The sequence below is a fragment of the Henckelia pumila genome, chromosome 4, assembly GCF_033568475.1.
Source record: "Henckelia pumila isolate YLH828 chromosome 4, ASM3356847v2, whole genome shotgun sequence".
In the NCBI taxonomy this organism is placed as follows: domain Eukaryota; kingdom Viridiplantae; phylum Streptophyta; class Magnoliopsida; order Lamiales; family Gesneriaceae; genus Henckelia; species Henckelia pumila.
This window is the reverse complement of record NC_133123.1, coordinates 19,580,222-19,598,407: the sequence shown is the minus strand read 5'-3', so window position 1 is coordinate 19,598,407 and position 18,186 is coordinate 19,580,222. Positions and strand designations below refer to the sequence as shown.

General features: G+C 30.1%; 2 protein-coding genes across 2 annotated transcripts; both read left to right on the top strand.

Annotated features, from left to right (window-relative positions):
* The first annotated feature begins 7,880 nt into the window (after positions 1–7,880).
* LOC140866478 (heavy metal-associated isoprenylated plant protein 39-like) lies at positions 7,881–9,849 on the top strand. The gene is made up of 3 exons (XM_073271475.1): positions 7,881–8,039; positions 8,574–8,649; positions 9,369–9,849. Exons 1-3 carry the CDS (start codon positions 8,031–8,033, stop codon positions 9,707–9,709), a joined length of 426 nt encoding a protein of 141 aa, XP_073127576.1. The 5' UTR covers positions 7,881–8,030; the 3' UTR covers positions 9,710–9,849.
* A 4,974-nt stretch (positions 9,850–14,823) lies between these two features.
* LOC140860614 (uncharacterized) lies at positions 14,824–15,883 on the top strand. The gene is made up of 5 exons (XM_073263617.1): positions 14,824–14,931; positions 15,005–15,098; positions 15,392–15,499; positions 15,577–15,662; positions 15,745–15,883. The coding sequence occupies exons 2-5, from the start codon at positions 15,030–15,032 to the stop codon at positions 15,881–15,883; spliced, it is 402 nt and encodes a 133-aa protein (XP_073119718.1). The 5' UTR covers positions 14,824–14,931; positions 15,005–15,029.
* The last annotated feature ends 2,303 nt before the right edge of the window (positions 15,884–18,186 follow it).

Sequence of the window (18,186 nt, the reverse complement as noted above, 5' to 3'; positions counted from 1 at the left end):
TAGCCATAAACATATTCATGATATTTCATGGGCACCAATATATCAATTATTTTTATTGTGCTACTTCTAGAACACTAATGAATATCTCTCATAAAATTGAGTATTGACAACATGTTGTGCTATTTCAATAACATCAATAAAACGAGAATTATTTTCATTCTCAATTGGTTATAATATCGTGCTGATAACATGTTATAAATAATGGGAGAAATGAAGAGATGAGTAAAGAGAATTTATGAGAGGATAGAATTCATATTAGTCAATATTCATGTGTAATTTTTATTGAACTCAATCAATCTTATGTATAGGAGAAAATAATAGAATACAAATCTTTTCATATATTATTTTGATTATCTTGATCACAAACTTTCCAAATCTACATAGATAAAGATAATAATCTATAATAACAATATATTTATAACATTATCGATTCATATTTGCTTATTTACTTTTAAATGATTGTCCATATTTTTATTTTGTTGTTGTTATTATTATTATTAGGGAAAACTGCAAATTTGGTCCTGTATGTTTGTCACTTTGCGATTTTGGTCCTCTATGTTTTCATATTTCAGTTTTAGTCCTACATGTTTCGATTTTTGGCAATTTCGGTCCTTTTTATTCGAAAATGCTTACGTGACAATGTACACGTCAGCTCCACATCAGCACTAAATTGGTGCAACGTCAGCGCTACGTCAGAAAAAAGAATAAAATTGCCAAAAAAATAAAGATAGCATTGCACATTTTCCCTTGTTATTATGATTAAAAAAATGTTATTTTCGTTCTCAACGTTTTTGAAAACTTTAATCATTTATTATTGAGACTGTTGATATGACATTGCACACGTGAGCGTCATCATTGAAATCAAGTCAGTGTCATGTCAGATATATGAATAAAATTACAAAATATATAAAGATATCATATTAAAACTGGAATCTATAAAAATATCATATTAAAACTGGAATCTAATAATATACTTAAATAAAGATAATCATCTATAATAACAATATATTTATAACATTATCGATTCATATTTGCTTATTTACCTTTAAGGGATTGTCCATCTTTTTATTTTGTTATTATTATTATTATTATTATGATAAAAAAATATTATTTTCGTTCTCAACGTTTTTGAAAACTTTAATAATTTATTATTGAGATTGTTGATATGACATTGTACATGTGAGCGTCATCATTGACATCAAGTCAATATCATGTCAGAGATATGAATAAAATTACAAAATATATAAAGATATCATATTATAATTGGAATCTAATAATATAATTAACAAGATCCCAAAAAAATATATTTAGAGACTAAAATTACAAACTTCTTGTATCACATTATCTCCACGCACTCTTTTTAAATTTCAGAACATTTTCCATGCACTCTTGAAGTACATGGAGTAAAAATTTTGGTATTGCAAAAGGCATGGTCAGCAGTCTTATCTGAGCTAGCCTCAATAATGTTCACAAACATCCGAAACCTTATAACAATTCCTTGAGAACCTCAAATGCTTCTCCCCATTTTCAATATCCATTTGATGTCTTCTTTCGTCGTATGTAGAGAACTATCATTCTGTTTTATAACAATTCTCCTCCGAAAGAATAAAATAATATCATAATCATTGTTTTTTAAAAATATTTGGTATGTTCAAAGAAATAAAAACACGTTATGCTGAAAATAAATACTATATTTTAAAATAAAGCATAATAGAAACAAAATAGGATCATGGTCTCTGTTTTTTAAAATATCTAGATTATCCCTATTTTTATAAGGGCATCTCCAGTAATTAGGGCTCGTGTAAGCTTTTTGTGTTCTTTGCACCATGGTACTGTCATGTCAAAAGCATAAAAATCTATTACTTTCTTCACAATAAAAAAACATATATTGTCCATTGCATTTAAAATATCTAGAGAAAATCTCTTGCAATACTCAACAAATTAGATTTGTTATCCCAATTATCTTTTGCATCAAGTGTAATATGAATACGAAATCAAAATAAATCCCCGCAAGAAACAAACCACTAGCTTCACCATGGGATGGAGTTAGAAGCTTCATCATGTTTTATAGTATGGCAATCACACCTATATCAATCATGATATAAACTGAGTCAAAATTAGAACTTCGATGAGTCTTTTTGGGCTATAGTAAATTTCAAATTTTATTACATCCTATATCACATTCATGATCAGCAGCTACTATATGTGCAACTTCAATTTTTTGAGCAAATCGTAGCTTCGTGTAGGTTTAGTTTAACATAACTTAAGGGTATTACTTAATAGAAGATCTAACAAATAACATTAACCCATGATTTGTCATGTCGCCACTATAATATTAATTATGCATATGTGTTGAGATGTAGACCCTCGGATGAATTATTTGGGTACTATCCAAATCAGCCAAATGGTAGGATCTCATTAACCCTCAGCTTGATACTTATGTTTAAACAAGAAGCACGAAAAGCAAAATGCAGCATCTTTCGAAGAAGATTACTCTAACCAAATAAATTTCTTAAACCCAGTGACTTTAGAATCTCTTATTTCGACTTCTGAATTTGGTTGGTGGATATTCATTCTTAATAGGTCGATATGGTCTCATCTTGATATAAGCTCTTCGAATTTCATCTTTTTGATCAACATATTTCCATATTGACATCGGATTACGTAATACCGGATTAGGCTCAAAAGAACTCACATCAACATCAATTCTAGGAGACTTAATTGTTGTGTTGTTGATCACCGGAATTTGAGATATCAATATTGGATGGAGAATTTCTTCCCTTGGATCTCTGTCGTTCGTGTACATCCTTCGATTTAACTCTCGGATGAGCCAATGTGCCTTTAACTCATGTGGAATGAGGTCCTCTTCGCGGTCAACCCTTTTAAATATTGGATGGAGAATGCTCATAACTGATCGATGTTTGCTCTTTTGATTTAGAAAATGAGTTGATAGTTTCCATTTTTTGTTCCTTTAGTTTCCTTTATAACCTATAGGAAAAATTTATTTTTTGGTCCCATATATTTGTTATTTTGTGATTTAGGTCATCTATATTTTTAAATTTCAATTTGAGTCCGCTAGCTATCTTTTTTTATTTTGTTTTGTTTTGTTTTTTTGTTTTGTAATTTTAGTCATTTTCCGATGTGACGCTGATGTAGCACCAATGCAACGCTGACGTTGAGTGGACGTGTATAGTGCCACATGAACATTATCGATGAAAAATGACTAAATTGCCAAATAAAAGACTAAAACTAAAATATGAAAACATAGAGTACCAAGTGACAAAATTATCGGACCAAAATTGTAATTTTTTCTAACTTATAAAATAAAAACAAATGTAAATAATAGAATTAATTAACTATGAGATTATATAGTACACTTACATTTTTTAAAAAAATGTAAGAAAAATATTTACAATTACAAAACTAATTTAACTATGCATTAAAAAAAAATCCTAATTTAGATCGAGCCTATTTTTCAAGCAATAAACTTAAACATTTAAAATTCCGAAATCACGGGTTTCAAACTAAAATAACACAGATCATGTCAATTTTTTTATTAGTTCAAAAACTCACCAAAACATACTTTTTGTTATAAATCATAATAGAAATAGAGAGATGAATAGAGAGAATTCATATGAGTCAATACTCAAGTGCAAATTTCATTGAACTCAATCACCCCTATTTATAGGGAAAGATTACAAGATACAAATCTTTACAAATATTATCTTGACATATTTCTCTTGATCACATATCTTTAATAAGATAATCATCTATAATAATAATATATTTATAACACTCCCCCTTAGATGATTATTTGCACAAGCAATCGATTCTTCAAAATCTCCATTTGGCAAGATGTATGTCTGAGAACTTCATCGGGACTCAAGTGTTGCCTCGTTAAAACCGTGATAGTAAAACCCCGTGAGAAAAATCTGAACGAAGGAAAAAAAGTACAACAACATATATTTTCTTTGGATATCTTCCCGATGATGGATGCGCCTCGTTAAAACCTTATTAGAAAAAACCCAGTGGGACAAAATCCTAATGAAGAAAAAAGAGTACGATATCTCTTGATACTTGTTAATTGCCTAATTAAAAACCTTGTTATGAAAAACCACGTGGGAAAAATCACAGACAAGGGAAAAAGAGTACAACTTTAATTGCTCTCCCTCGTGCAAGCATCACTTTCAATTATTCACTCTTAATATTTTAATCTTATGCACTACTTTGCCAAAAATTGATTCAGATGCTGATTTTGCCATATATATGGTACTTCAAGACTAAATATTTTTTTTCTTCTTCAAGTTGGCCAAAACAATATTTTGAGCATCGAATCTTTCGAGGATGTTTTTATATGTATCACCATCAAATCAGTGCATCCATGATAAGTGCAAATATTTTCTCATAATCCGCTTGAAATACTTTGAGAAACTTTGCGAATAAAATGATTTGAATGGACATCATCATGCATAGGCTACCATCAATCCATCATCGTCGTTGTCATTGACATCATCATGCATAGGCTACCATCAATCCATCATCATCGTTGCCCAATATAGATGATGGTCCAATTCATTGAGTTTAATATTTATTTTTCTTTTTCGGTTGTTAGTGTTGCGATCTTACTACCGCACATTCATAATTTTCAATCAATAGCCTATGCAGTTCATCATTGAACATCAAGTCGCTATTCATAAAAATAGTGACAAATAATAGATCATGCTTCTTCTAAAGCATTAAAAACAAATATATGATTTGAATCGATATCAAGTCAATATCTTTTGATATATATCTCACATATATCTTTAATAGTATTTTCTTATGGATATTGACAATTTAAATCATATATCGATATTCATTGAGAAATTATACTAAATTTCCCAATTCATAAGATTCTCAACAACAAAAAAGGGCATTAAATTATATTCTTCGAGAATATTTTCAAATCTTGGATCTTATATTAATATTCTTCACGAATATTATCAAATCTTGCATTTTTTTATCAATATTTTAATATTGATATATTTTGACATGAGATCTGTTTTTTCAATTATATTTGTATATATTTGATATCATATCAGATATCAATCATGATTTCTTCACTTTCTCTATATACGAAATCATATATCACATCTTTATCATGAATCTATTCAGATTCTCTATATATTATATTATAACTAGGAATCTCTTTAGATTCTCAATATATTTGATCTTATATAAGATCTTAATCTTGAATATCTCAATATTCAATATATTATATCATGAATTCATGAATATCTTTCGATATATCAAAATTGTAATCATGAATCTCTCAAAATTCTCAATATCAAAATTGTAATCATGAATCTCTCAAAATTCTCAATATATTATATCATGATCATGAATTTATTCAAATTCTCAATATAAAATCATGTTGTGTTACTTTATAGCCATCAACATATTCATGATATTTCATGGGCACCAATATATCAATTATTTTCATTGTGCTACTTCTAGAGCACCAATTAATATCTCTTTGTGCTACTTCTAGAGCACCAATGAATATCTCTCATAAATTTGAGTATTGACAACATGTTGTGCTATTCCAATAGCATCAATAAAACGAGAATTATTTTCATTCTCAGTTGGTTACAGCATCGTGCTGATAACGTGTTATAAATCATAATAGAAATAGAGAGATGAATAGAGAGAATTCATGCAAATTTCATTGAACTCAATCACCCCTATTTATAGGGAAAGATTACAAGATACAAATCTTTACAAATATTATCTTGTCATATTTCTCTTGATCACATATCTTTAATAAGATAATCATCTATAATAATAATATATTTATAACACTTTTGATATAATGGTTGTTTTCGACATAAGAGCACCACAGATGATAAGCAAGCATTTTTTGGATGTTGAACTACAGACTTGAAGATACATAGACAAAGGAAAATGAATGATATTAATTGATTGATTAATTTTTAAAAGGCAAACACATATTCATTTGTTATAGTGGAAGAACCAAAATAAAAAAATCAAATCAAATCAAATCAAAATTTGGCTCACCCCTCTAAAATGTTAAGCAAAGGCAAGACAAGTGGCGTCTGACGGTGAAGAGACGACGGATAAAATTGGGGGCACATTAATTCTTTGCAAAAGATATCAGACGATTAAAGTGGGGACAAGGGTTTGGAAAAATCGGGAGAAAGAGATGAATGGTGAAAACAATGCTATTTTTTAAAAAATTACAATTACAATTACATTAATAATTAAAATAATTAATAATAATAATAAAAGCAATGCTATTGTTATTTTTTTAAAAAAAAATTAGGTGTGACGGTAACCATCCTAGTCCAAAGTTTGCTCTGCCATAGAACGGTGGGCTGGAACCAAAACATAATAATAAAAAAATCCCTAATTTTTTAAATTACCTGGAATTGGACCCTAGTCCAAAGGATGTTTTTAAACTATATTTTTCAAATCGAAAAACAATAAATAATAAAATAATTTTTTAATATTCAATTTAATAAATGGATAATATAGAAATAACAAAGCATAGTTGATTATGATATAATATAAAATTATTTCCATTTTATGTTATTTTGTAATCAATTTCGAAGCAATTTAATTAAAATAAAAGGCGTTGATGGTGACAGTATTTGGTTGCCGCCCCGATAAATATCAATTTTATAATGTAAGTGTGCTCGATGTTACCTAGATTTATGGCACAAAATTAATCAGCACCCATAAAAAAAATTAATGCTTTAACAATGAAATTGTGCAAACAATATCTTGTTTTTGAATTATTATTTACGGTGATTAACTGGTCGTTCTTATTGTTTTTTAAAGTGTAATAATGAACAATAATATATATATATATATATATATATATATATATATATAGTTTTTTTCAGCTGCCCACCTACCATGTCCATCAATGATGTGTCATTATTCTATTGGATTTGATAAAGATGTGATAAATTGTAGGTCCAATAAAATAGTGTCACATCATTGGTGGACATGGTAGGTGGGCAGCTGAAAAAAACTATATATATATATATATATATATATTTCAATGTAAATGCCAGCGGGGCACCTCTAGAAACTAGGGTTTTAAATATCAAAGGTCGTGTAAATTATATAAATATTTTAATATCTAGTTAAAATTATAATAAATTTGAAATTTTAATAATTTGTAAATATTATGTTGATATTAAAGAAAAATACAATGAAATTAATTGAAATAGATCCTTAATTTTATCAAAGTAGGAAAGTTATTTTTTCGGCCATCAATGTTTAACTCTTTATGATTTTGTTTCATTATGCTGTCATAATTGAGTTGGCAAAAACTCCTATGAGACGGTCTTAAGGGTCATTTTTATGAGACGAGTCTCTTGTATGAGTTATCTATTAAAAAGTATTACAATTTATGCCAAAAGTATTACTAATTATTATAAATATGGGTAGGGTTGACCCGTTTCATGGATGAAACCGTCTCACAGGAGTGTTACTCAATTGAGTTATAGTCTTGTAATTTTTTTTTCGCCATTTAAATCTTTTATTTTTTAATTTTAGTTTTTTAATGAAAGTGTTTTATTTATCATTGGACACATCGATTTCGCATAGAAAAATAAAATCAAAAAATAAAAAAAATTAAAAAGAAAAATAATAAATTAAAACTGAAATTTGACAAGATAAAATACCGTAAAATATTTTGATCATATATGAATCATAAATTGCATATAATTAACATGCTAGTTATAAAAAGTTGCATAGTTCCACAATGAGGTGGCCCATTGGACGAAATATATCCTAGGGAAACTGACTCAATCTCAAGTAGATTTTAATATCTTCCTTTTTGACTAATTAATTATATAGACATTGATTTAAAAAGCCTCATTGTACTTCTCTCCCATGTCTACAAACTATTTCTCCACCAGTACCTCTATATACACACAGCTTGCCCCTCATTTCTCATCTCTTTAAATTTGATCAAATAATAATAATAATCCTATTCAAGAATCCTCTACTCTATCAACATGTCCAAGGTAAAATCCCACTTGATCAAGTTCTTCGATTTTTTGTTTTTAAAATTTTTAATAATTTTGTAAGTCAATCGCCACTTAATTCTTGATTTCCTCACAGACAAAGTGGTTAGTTCATCAATTTATGTGTATCTTGTATATATTCTCTACTTTTTTTTAATCATAAGTTACACGAGTATTCAATTCTTGATGATGTTCTTAATTTCAGAATTCCATAGAGATAATATATATACTCTTTGAATTTGTTTATTTTATGAGATGAATAGCTCGAGTTTGCGTTTTTGGCCTATGATGTTTAAGTAACCAAAGTTCTATTGTCTCTGAATATCGCATATATTATCCCCGTGATCTAAGTCTAAGTAAAAACTCGCGACCCAAGCCGGCTTAAGATCGATCAAATTTATCATGTTATGATCAATTTTAAACAAGCTAGCTAGCTGGAATTGTGGGGCTTGATGTACCAATTTTTCTGTAATATAAAATGGATCTTGTTTAGCCAAAGATTTTGACGTTACGGTTGTGTAATCTTGGCTGCAGAAAGTGGTGTTGAAATTACAAATACAAGATGACAAAGAGAAGCAGAAGGCTTTAAAGACAATTTCAAGTATATCAGGTATCTCTGAGTATATCTCGAAAACATATATTTTTGAATTTTTTTTCCATGGTAATTTTTTTTTACTTTGGCAATCCTACTCAAATTTCTTTTAAGGCAAATTTGGTTCAATATATTCTATTCTTTGCGATTTTAGTATTTTATATTAAAATTTCAATTTTAGTTATCTACGTTTCAATTTTTGGTATTTCATCGTCATGCCTGGTCCACGTCGGAAAAAAAATGGTAGAACTAAGTCATGAAATTTGAAGACATAAATGACCAAAATCACACGTTAATAAATATATAAAATCAAAATTACAAATTTCCTGTTTTCAAATCTCATGATCATGACAAAAATTTATATTTTAAAAAGATCACTTGCGATTTTAAATATGGATGCTAAAAACCCATTATTCTTCAATGATATGCTAGTATGATCAATTGCCGTGTCTTTTACAATTTTTTGATAGTTTAATAAATCTCTTTAGCCTATGAAAATTAAAAGTATTACCTTCTTACTTTATATTTACTAGCCAAATGATCATATGAATATTATGTATTGTATATAATTTAATTTGTTCTTGAAATTTTTTATAGATTTTTTTTCTTTTTTTAATGTCAATATTAAGAACAAATTGTAGGTATTAATTAAAGTTAAAATGTGTGAAGGTTAGGCAATTATGGGATTAGGAAAAAGACAATATATATCACTAAAAGTTAGTTAAATATATATATAGGGATTGAATCTATAGCCATGGACATGAAGGAGAAGAAGTTAACAGTAGTTGGAGATGTGGATCCAATCCAACTGGTGAGCAAGTTGAGAAAACTGTGGTCCACTGATATTTTGACGGTAGGGCCAGCGAAAGAGCCGGAAAAGAAGAAAGAAGAAGAAAAGAAAGATGACGCCAAAAAAGATGCCCCGAAAAAGGAAGAAGATGAAAAGAAGAAGGAACTTGAACAGATTGCAGAGTTATTGAAGCGTTACAGGAATAACTACAATGTCAATCCTTATTATGCACAACACTACCGTGTTTACAGCGCCGAGGAAAACCCTAATTCTTGTGTTATATCTTGAATATATATATATAAATATATATAGTGTTGCCAATGTGATGGATTTCGTGCTTAATAATGATCTCTGTGTAAAATATATAGTTTCAAGAACTAAACAATGTGTTGATTGATGAGATGATTTAAATAGTGTGTGTTGCATGAAATGAGAACTAATGCAAGTCTTTGATTCTAGAAATTTTTTCGGTGATATGCATAAGATTAATTTGGATTAATAGTATTGTACAAAAACTCTTGTGAGACGGATCTCCAATTTGGGTAATCCATGAAAAATATTACTTTTATGCCGAAATATTAACTTTTATTATAAATATGAGTAGGGTTAGACATGTCTCATGAATAAAGATCTATGAAGCTGTCACAAAAAAGACCTACTCATAGTACTTGTTAGGATCGGGTGTGTGTAGATGAGAGGGGGTGGGGGTTAATGCACATAGTAAAAATTTTCTTTGAAATACTAGATCGGTCGAATAGGTGTTAACCAACTAGATCAAATTTCTCAACTTTTGAAGGCATTTAAACAACTTAAAAGTGCGAAAATAGTTCAAATGCATTCAATAAAGTTTTTATACTGGAATCACAAGTAAATCAACTATACAAAAGATATAAAGAACACATGAGATATGGAAGTTCGAATGTTGAATCCTTCTACATCTTCCGATCCCTTTTTTACACAGGAAGTGAAAGGAATTTTAATTCCGTGAAAATCTTTTCCTTAAGCGTGTTAATTATAAATATTGAATTTTGCTTTCTAGACAAAAGATTTGATTTGATATGGTTAAATATTCTATGATCTCGATAATATTTTTAGGATAGATATTTAACTTAATCAAAATATATCTTGATATCGAATTGAAGTGTTTTATGTTTATACAATATTATCAAGATATGCATTAATATGATATACTAAATATTTATGTGCTATTATCGAAAATATTGAGATAGATATTTGCCTAGATTAAATATTATCTTGATAAGGAATTTATGTGTATCATGGTTATTAAATATTATCAAGATATATTTAAAAGAGTCTTATTCCTAACAAAGACTTATTTCCTTATTTGTGTAGGACTCTACAAGAAAATCCTTTCCATGCTTGGACTCTCATCTATAAGAAAGAATTTTGCGCACAAATAATTGTACACTTCAGAGGAGAATTCATAAGAGCTTTCAGAGAAAATCACATTGAAAAATTTGAAGATTCTGAAGCAATTTTGTAGTCGTCGTTACTACTTGTCCCCGTGCTGCCGTTCGTGTTGAAAACATCAGAGACAACACTGTGAGAACTGTGTTGATCGAAGATCTTTTCTGTCTCTTCAATTTAGGCTACGGGAGTTGAATCTGATTTGTTTTATATTCTGATTATTTAGGATGCAAGTTTGATTTCTCAACTTGTTGAGAAATTTAGGATTTATTGATTTTTCGTAAAATCACTAGGATTATTTTTGTAAGACTGATCTTACGTTTACTAGTGATATTTAGCCCTAAGTCACCCGCACGAGTTTTTATACTCGTGCAAAATTAATTTCTTGTATTTTTTTATTTTTGTTTATTTTCCGCTGCACTGTGTTGTCGTTGATGTTGTGACACCGCGGACAAGACTGACTCTTGATTTTAACCTACAATTACAATACGTTTTCTGTCAAGTGGCATCAGAGCCATCTCTTGACTTTACTACCAGAGATTCTGGTTATTTTTGTTTTGTAGGTTTATCATGGACGTGCCGGTTGTTGACGTCAGATTCCGACCACCGGAAGTAAATAAGTCAGATTTATTTGATGATTCAATTTCCTTTATCACACAGAAGTTTGAAGATTATTTGAAAAGAAGAAACAAACAGAAAGTTGGACAACAATCTAAGCAACCTAGTTTTCCTGCTCCTGAAAATTTGTTGAGGGTGTCACCTATTCGAGAACTGTCTCGACCAAGGTATGTTGTTAATTATGAATCTAATACCAAGAATTTTGATTATGTGCAATGCAGGGAATGCAATGGATATGGACACTATGCAATTGAATGTGCAAATCGATTCCACAAAGGTATGACTGTTTTCTCGAGAGATGATGACTCTGACAGAGATCAAGAACAGAATTATGAAGAAGATCATACCTCCCTGGCTGCATTGCTGAAAGAAAAGAGATGTTTTCAAGTCAACCCACTGGGTGTTGCCTCTGGTGTTGCAACACCAAGTCGCAACACCAGTGAAAAATCAGTTTGCTTGAATACATCTACTCTTGGTAATTTTGGTGATCATGAAGCTGTCAATGATGATATAACTCTAGATAAGGAATACGAGCATAAGATCTGGAGCGTTCTCCTATAAATACGAGGTTCACTTTCATTATTTGAATTCAATTTTCACTCGTGTGCACACACCACTCTCTATATTTCGCTATCCTAGCATCTGACTTGAGTGTCGGAGGGGATACGTCGGAACACCTTTCGGCCCCCCTTAACACTCTTGATCGTGGTTTCAGGCTAGCTAGCAGCTCATCACTTGTTGGAGAAGTTTTATTAGCCCAGTTTGTTAACTCATCCAGGAAAATCACTTTATTGAAGTATATCACAATCCATTCAATATGGTAGGAAGATTACACCCATGTTATTTATATCCATGAAAGTTGTAATTGAAGAACAGAGCTGATATGTGATTAAGGAATTTGATGTGATCTAATTTAACGATAATTATAAAATTATAGAGATTTCATAAGATAGAGTTATGAAGAAAATACAATTACTTTTTAATCTACATCAACTTTTCATATCTACCTCATAAATTTCATGTTTTATTTTCAAATTTCATAAAATATTATATATTTGAAATTATTTACAGTATTTTTACATAATTTTACATATATATATATATATATATATATATTAAGAAATATATGTAAAAATCAAACAATTTATTTTTATTTTTAAATTTTTTTATAAGGTATTAAAGGACTTAAATTAAATATTTGGCCAAAACCTATTGGTGAATTTTGCTATTCTAATATCGTTGTTTCATTTTTCTATAAGAAGATTATGATTTTAAATTATGGTAATGGTCATGAAATTAGCTAATTAAATCATCGACAATATTTACTCATAGCTAAAACTCCGCATATATATATATATATATATATATATATCATAAATATATTAATGCCATATTTATCTAATAATCCAATATCTTTTATAAAATATAAAATGCTCTGCCTCCGTCTTAAGAATTATTATTATTATTATTAAAAATAAAACATGAGAAAACGAAAAGACTCTTAGATTTCTCCTAATAGCGTACGAAAGAAACCACACATCATTTCAGAATCCCGCGTTAATAATTTACATTCCCGCCTGTGAAGTTAATTATCTTCCTCACGTTCGATTATTTTCCTTTTCATTCAACCATCACTCTACCGCAAGTTGCAATATGTTTTGTGCGAATTTGGTATTTAGATATTTATGTGAATCTGCCATAAAATATCTTTATGTTGGGAAGGATTTTGAGCGGTGATTCTCCTAATAATGTGTTGACTCTTTGTTTGGTTGCTAATTTAGTATCATGATTTCTCCTGCTTGTCATTTTGCTCTTTAAAAGCTCATCTTTTTTCATAGCCTCAATTGTTTACAAGTTATTTGGTAGAAATGAAAACTACTTTCCGAAGTTGAGCCAACTTTCTTGTGAGTTTTGGAGTTTATTAGGTGTTCCAGGATTGTATCTGTTTTTTAAAGTGTTGTAGAGCTCATTCCTGTCATACTTAATTTTCTTGGAATTGATACACATACAGTCGGCTTCCATTTTTCAGTAATATCCATGAAAATAATTTTTTTGGTCCATTAACTTGTCCATGTTTTGGTTTTGGTCCATTAACTTCTTCGATTTGGGTTTGGGTACTCTAACTTTGCATTTTTAGTGTTTTTTGGTCCAACTGCGTACGTGTCAGCTTTTGATTGGTCCACATCATCATTTTGGATCAATCAAAAGTTGACACGTACACAGTTGGACCAAAAAACACTGAAAATGCAAAGTTAATGTACCAAAACCCAAATCAAAAAAGTTAATGGATCAAAACCCAAAAGAGTAAAGTTACTAGACCAAAAAACTTATTTTTCCTATCCGTGGATGATATGTTTTTTCGTTTGAGATTGGAATGTAGGAGCTGTTTGCGAGGAGGTTAATTTTCATACGTGTTATTATCCATCCAATTTCATGACCAATGTAGATTAAAACAAATGAACTGTAAAGAATCATGATCTTTTTATATGTAATGTATAATTAAATTTAAAAACTCCACCACATCAGATGTTATCTATGATACTTGTTAAAATTGGGGTCTTTTTTTTTTTTTTTTCTCTGTACATTCCTCTGTTCGATTATATTTGTTATGTATCTTTACCATCTTCCCGACTGCGGTCATTTTATATTACTATTCTCAGGTACATATGAAAAATTACAAACAAAAGACTTCATAAGTTGATTAAGAATATCAGAAGGCGATCTAGGGGACAAGAGTCAAATAATAGGTGTGAAAATAAAGTTGAATCACAAGACACAACATCACAATCACCATCGGAAACCCAAAACAATGCACTAGAATCACAACAAGATGACGAGTTCCACGAGGAAGGTCAGAAATATTTTTTAAATATATATACTTAAGTTTAAAGCACCAAATAACAATAATATTGTGCATATATACTTATCAGACGAAGATGAAGTGTTGCCTTCACAAAGGCAGCAAAATAGATGTGGGAGGACTGTAATGAAGGATGTTCATGCATTGCATCATGATGATTTTCTACATGTAACATTTAATAAAAGAGGTCAGCCTTATGGAGATTTACAGCCGGTACTGGCTAATTATGTGGGGACCATAGCTCGGAATGGAGTTTTGTTGCCCCTTGACTATTTAGACTGGAGAAAAATCCCAAAGCATAAGTTGGAGGAGGCATGGAAACTTGTTATTGTAAGTTGAGAAGTACTTAATATCATACATGGGTTTCAAACATTAACTTGTTTAATTTTTATGTTTATAGGCACGTTTCATAATATCCGCTCAACACCGAGATTTTATGATGCAAATAATGGGGGTTGCATGGAGGCGATGGAGGACCGAAGTTAAAGCTACGTCTTATGACTTGAATATCCCAATAGAAGAGCTTGTGTCCATTCGCCCTATTCCTCATGGGTTGGCTGCTGAAGTTTGGGAAAAATTATGTGTGCACTGGAAGAATACTGAGGTAATCATGAATATTGATTATTTTTTTATATATAGTTATGGATATTCTAAGTAAAATGTAATTTTTTTTGTAGAAAAGTTCAAAAATAAATCGAGAAAATGGAAAAAAAAAAAAGGGGAACTCATGCACAGGGACGAACGAGTATTCCTTCTTTGGAAGATAAATTTGTAAGCATCAAACCATAATTTTTCTTTGCAACAAGTTTCATATTACCTATTTGTTTTTTGAACTTTGATGGTATCAATAACTAGTGTTATGCTTATGTGGTGTTGTAAATGTAGATTAACAATGTCATAGAATGTAGATAAACTTTAAAGATATGTCGTTAATGGTTTATTCTAGTTTTTCTTTTCATTTATTTTGTAATTTGTGAATGTGTGAATTAAAAATACACATTTTGTTGTTTGCTAAATTTCAGTTGTCATAATTTATCATATTTGGTTTATTATTCTTCTATTAGTTCAAAGAAAATGGTAGAAAGCCGACTCGCATTGAAATAATGCATTTGAGTCGGAGAAGTAAAAAAAAAGGAGGTGCTCCGGTTGATGTTGAAGCCATACGCTATGAGGTACTGATTTGTATCAATATTTTAAAATGTCTTTTGAATGATTTTTTTTTTCATTTAATAGACGTTTTTTTTGTTAGAATTTGTTGGATGAGGCCGTGCAAACTCGTCTACAAGACATGCCTGAGGGAGCACAAGCAATAGAAGTGCATGAGGATGCATTTCGGTTATATTTTCTTTAATATTTCATATCATTTTAGTTGAGGCTATTACAAAATGAATATGCATTAATTATAAATTTAATGCAGTGATGTCTTCGGAGCTGAGCATTCTGGTCGAGTCCGATGCCTAGGAGCAGGAGCACTGCCTAGCCAAGTCTTCCCCGAACAATGTAGGCGTAGCTCATTCTACAATATAGGCAATCCTATCACTCTACTACAGATATGACAGATAAATTCAAAGCAATGCAAGAACAAATGAAGAAAGATATGGAGACGCGTGAATCATAGTTGCGAGCAGAAATGGAGACACAAAAAGCACAACTTCAAATTGAAATGGAGCAAATGAGACAAATGCAAGATCAATTCCAAAGTTTTGCACGTGTTATGCAGAGTATGATACCTGGAACTGTTGGAGGGTCCAATGGACCTGAATAATTACCAACACAGGTATTTACATGTTATATAATATGAGATTAACAAATTGGTCACTTGTTTAAGTCTATGATACTAATTTGATTTCTTTTTACAGATGGCAATCGTAATGGCAAATATCATTCAGCAACAAATGCATGCCACATCAAATCCAAAAGAAAAAGAAAATGGTCGTAGGAATCCTTCGGAATAATCATCTGATAATTAGAGATATTCAAGGGTAAATTTGCTTTAGCTTATGTTTTCATTTGCAATCATTATTCTGCTTTTGCTTTTAGAAATTCTGTTTCTTGAAACTTAAGACAATAATTTCAGTCATTTGTGGATTGTTGAATTATGTTTGGTTTCCAGATGAATGACAATTACTTTTTTCATATTTTTGAGTTATTTCTACTAGATGTACCATGTTTTTTTTCATAATTGAGTGGTCTGCAATAGGAATAGAATAGGATAATCTGGAAATGGGGAAAATTAGGAAATTTTAAAAATAAAAAAATACTACCGAAGCGGTTAAAAACGCTCCTAAAAGTGAAAATGTCGACCAACAGCCATGGCTTTACGAACAGTTTCTAACCGATTCTAAAGATATCAATACAATCGTTAATTTGAACCGTTCCAGATACAAAGCAACCACAGCGCTAGATAACCACTTCTACAGAGACTTCCTTCGAAGCAGTTTACAACCGCTTGTGACAATTCTTTTAGAAGCGGTTTATAACTGCTCTTATTAATGCTTTTAGGACCGGTTATTATTGTTTCACCACCGGTTGTTGTTACGGTTCAATAGGTTCTAGGAGAGAAGGAATTGATTCGGGAATTGAACCACTTCAAAAGAATTAGAAGCGGTTACATAACGCTTCAAAAAGTCTCAAAAATCGGATCTGAAACCTCTGTTTTTTTTGTAGTGATGATTCTCTACAGAGTTTGATGTGCGATAATTTAAACATGAGTAAAATGTGAGATAGTAGACAGATTCATCCTCATCTTAATTTCTGAGACACAAACTCCTGGATAGCCGAGATCCTCCTGTGTAGATGCAACTGCTTGCACAGCTAGCAAGAAGTCCGTTGCTCGTTGTTTTGATGTTTCGGGATTGGGAATTGCTTGTGTCCCATATTTTTGCAGTACTAAATATATAAAAAAAGTTCGACATCATATAAGTTGACCTAAATACAGTTTTTATTATTTTAGTCAAAATTTGATTTCAGTGCGATCAATCACTGATTTTTATATATTTGGTGTCTGATATTGCTGAAAACACTCCTAAAAAAATACAAAAACTTTTGTGAGACGGTCTTATGATGGAACAATATTTATGAGATGGATCTTCTATCTATTTGGATAACCATGAAAAGATATTAATTTTTATGTTAAAAGTATTATTTTTATTATAAATATGGACATGTTGATCCGTCTCACAGATAAGACCGTATCACAAAAGACCTAAAAAAACACCAATAAATTGTATTAGGATCAAAAAATTAATGAACAATTAAAAGACCAAAAATCAAAATAAACTATCTATATAGCCAATTTTAGAATTTTTAGTTTTCTCTTTGATGTGTAACATCTAAAAGATATTTTGGGGCAAATTATAATCATATATTATACAAATAATGCAATCCTTTTCATACATTTTTCATCAATAAATGAGAATATTAAGCAATACCAAATTATTAAGTCCAATTATTAGACATTGTCAAATATATATATATATATATATTATATATATATAACACGTAGCAATCGTCGATGTATAAGTTGATTTTAAAAGTAGAAGTCCATAATAAAAGTTATTTGTACAATTTGGACTGTATATTAAGTTTTAGAATACCGACCTATATATTATATCTTTCTGTACTTATTGTGTGTTATTATATTATAGACTTTACAGGCGAATCAAAGGGTGAATAGATTGTTAATAAAACTTTGACGGTAGAAAAGAAAACTATTGGACCTAAGACATAAGAAAAAGCCTAATCCATATATGTTAGATATAATAATTGTTTCTCTTGGTAGAACAATTTAAATGCGATATTTAAGTGGTACGATTTAAAAGATTTGAGTTACACCATTATCACCAACTATAGCTTTTGG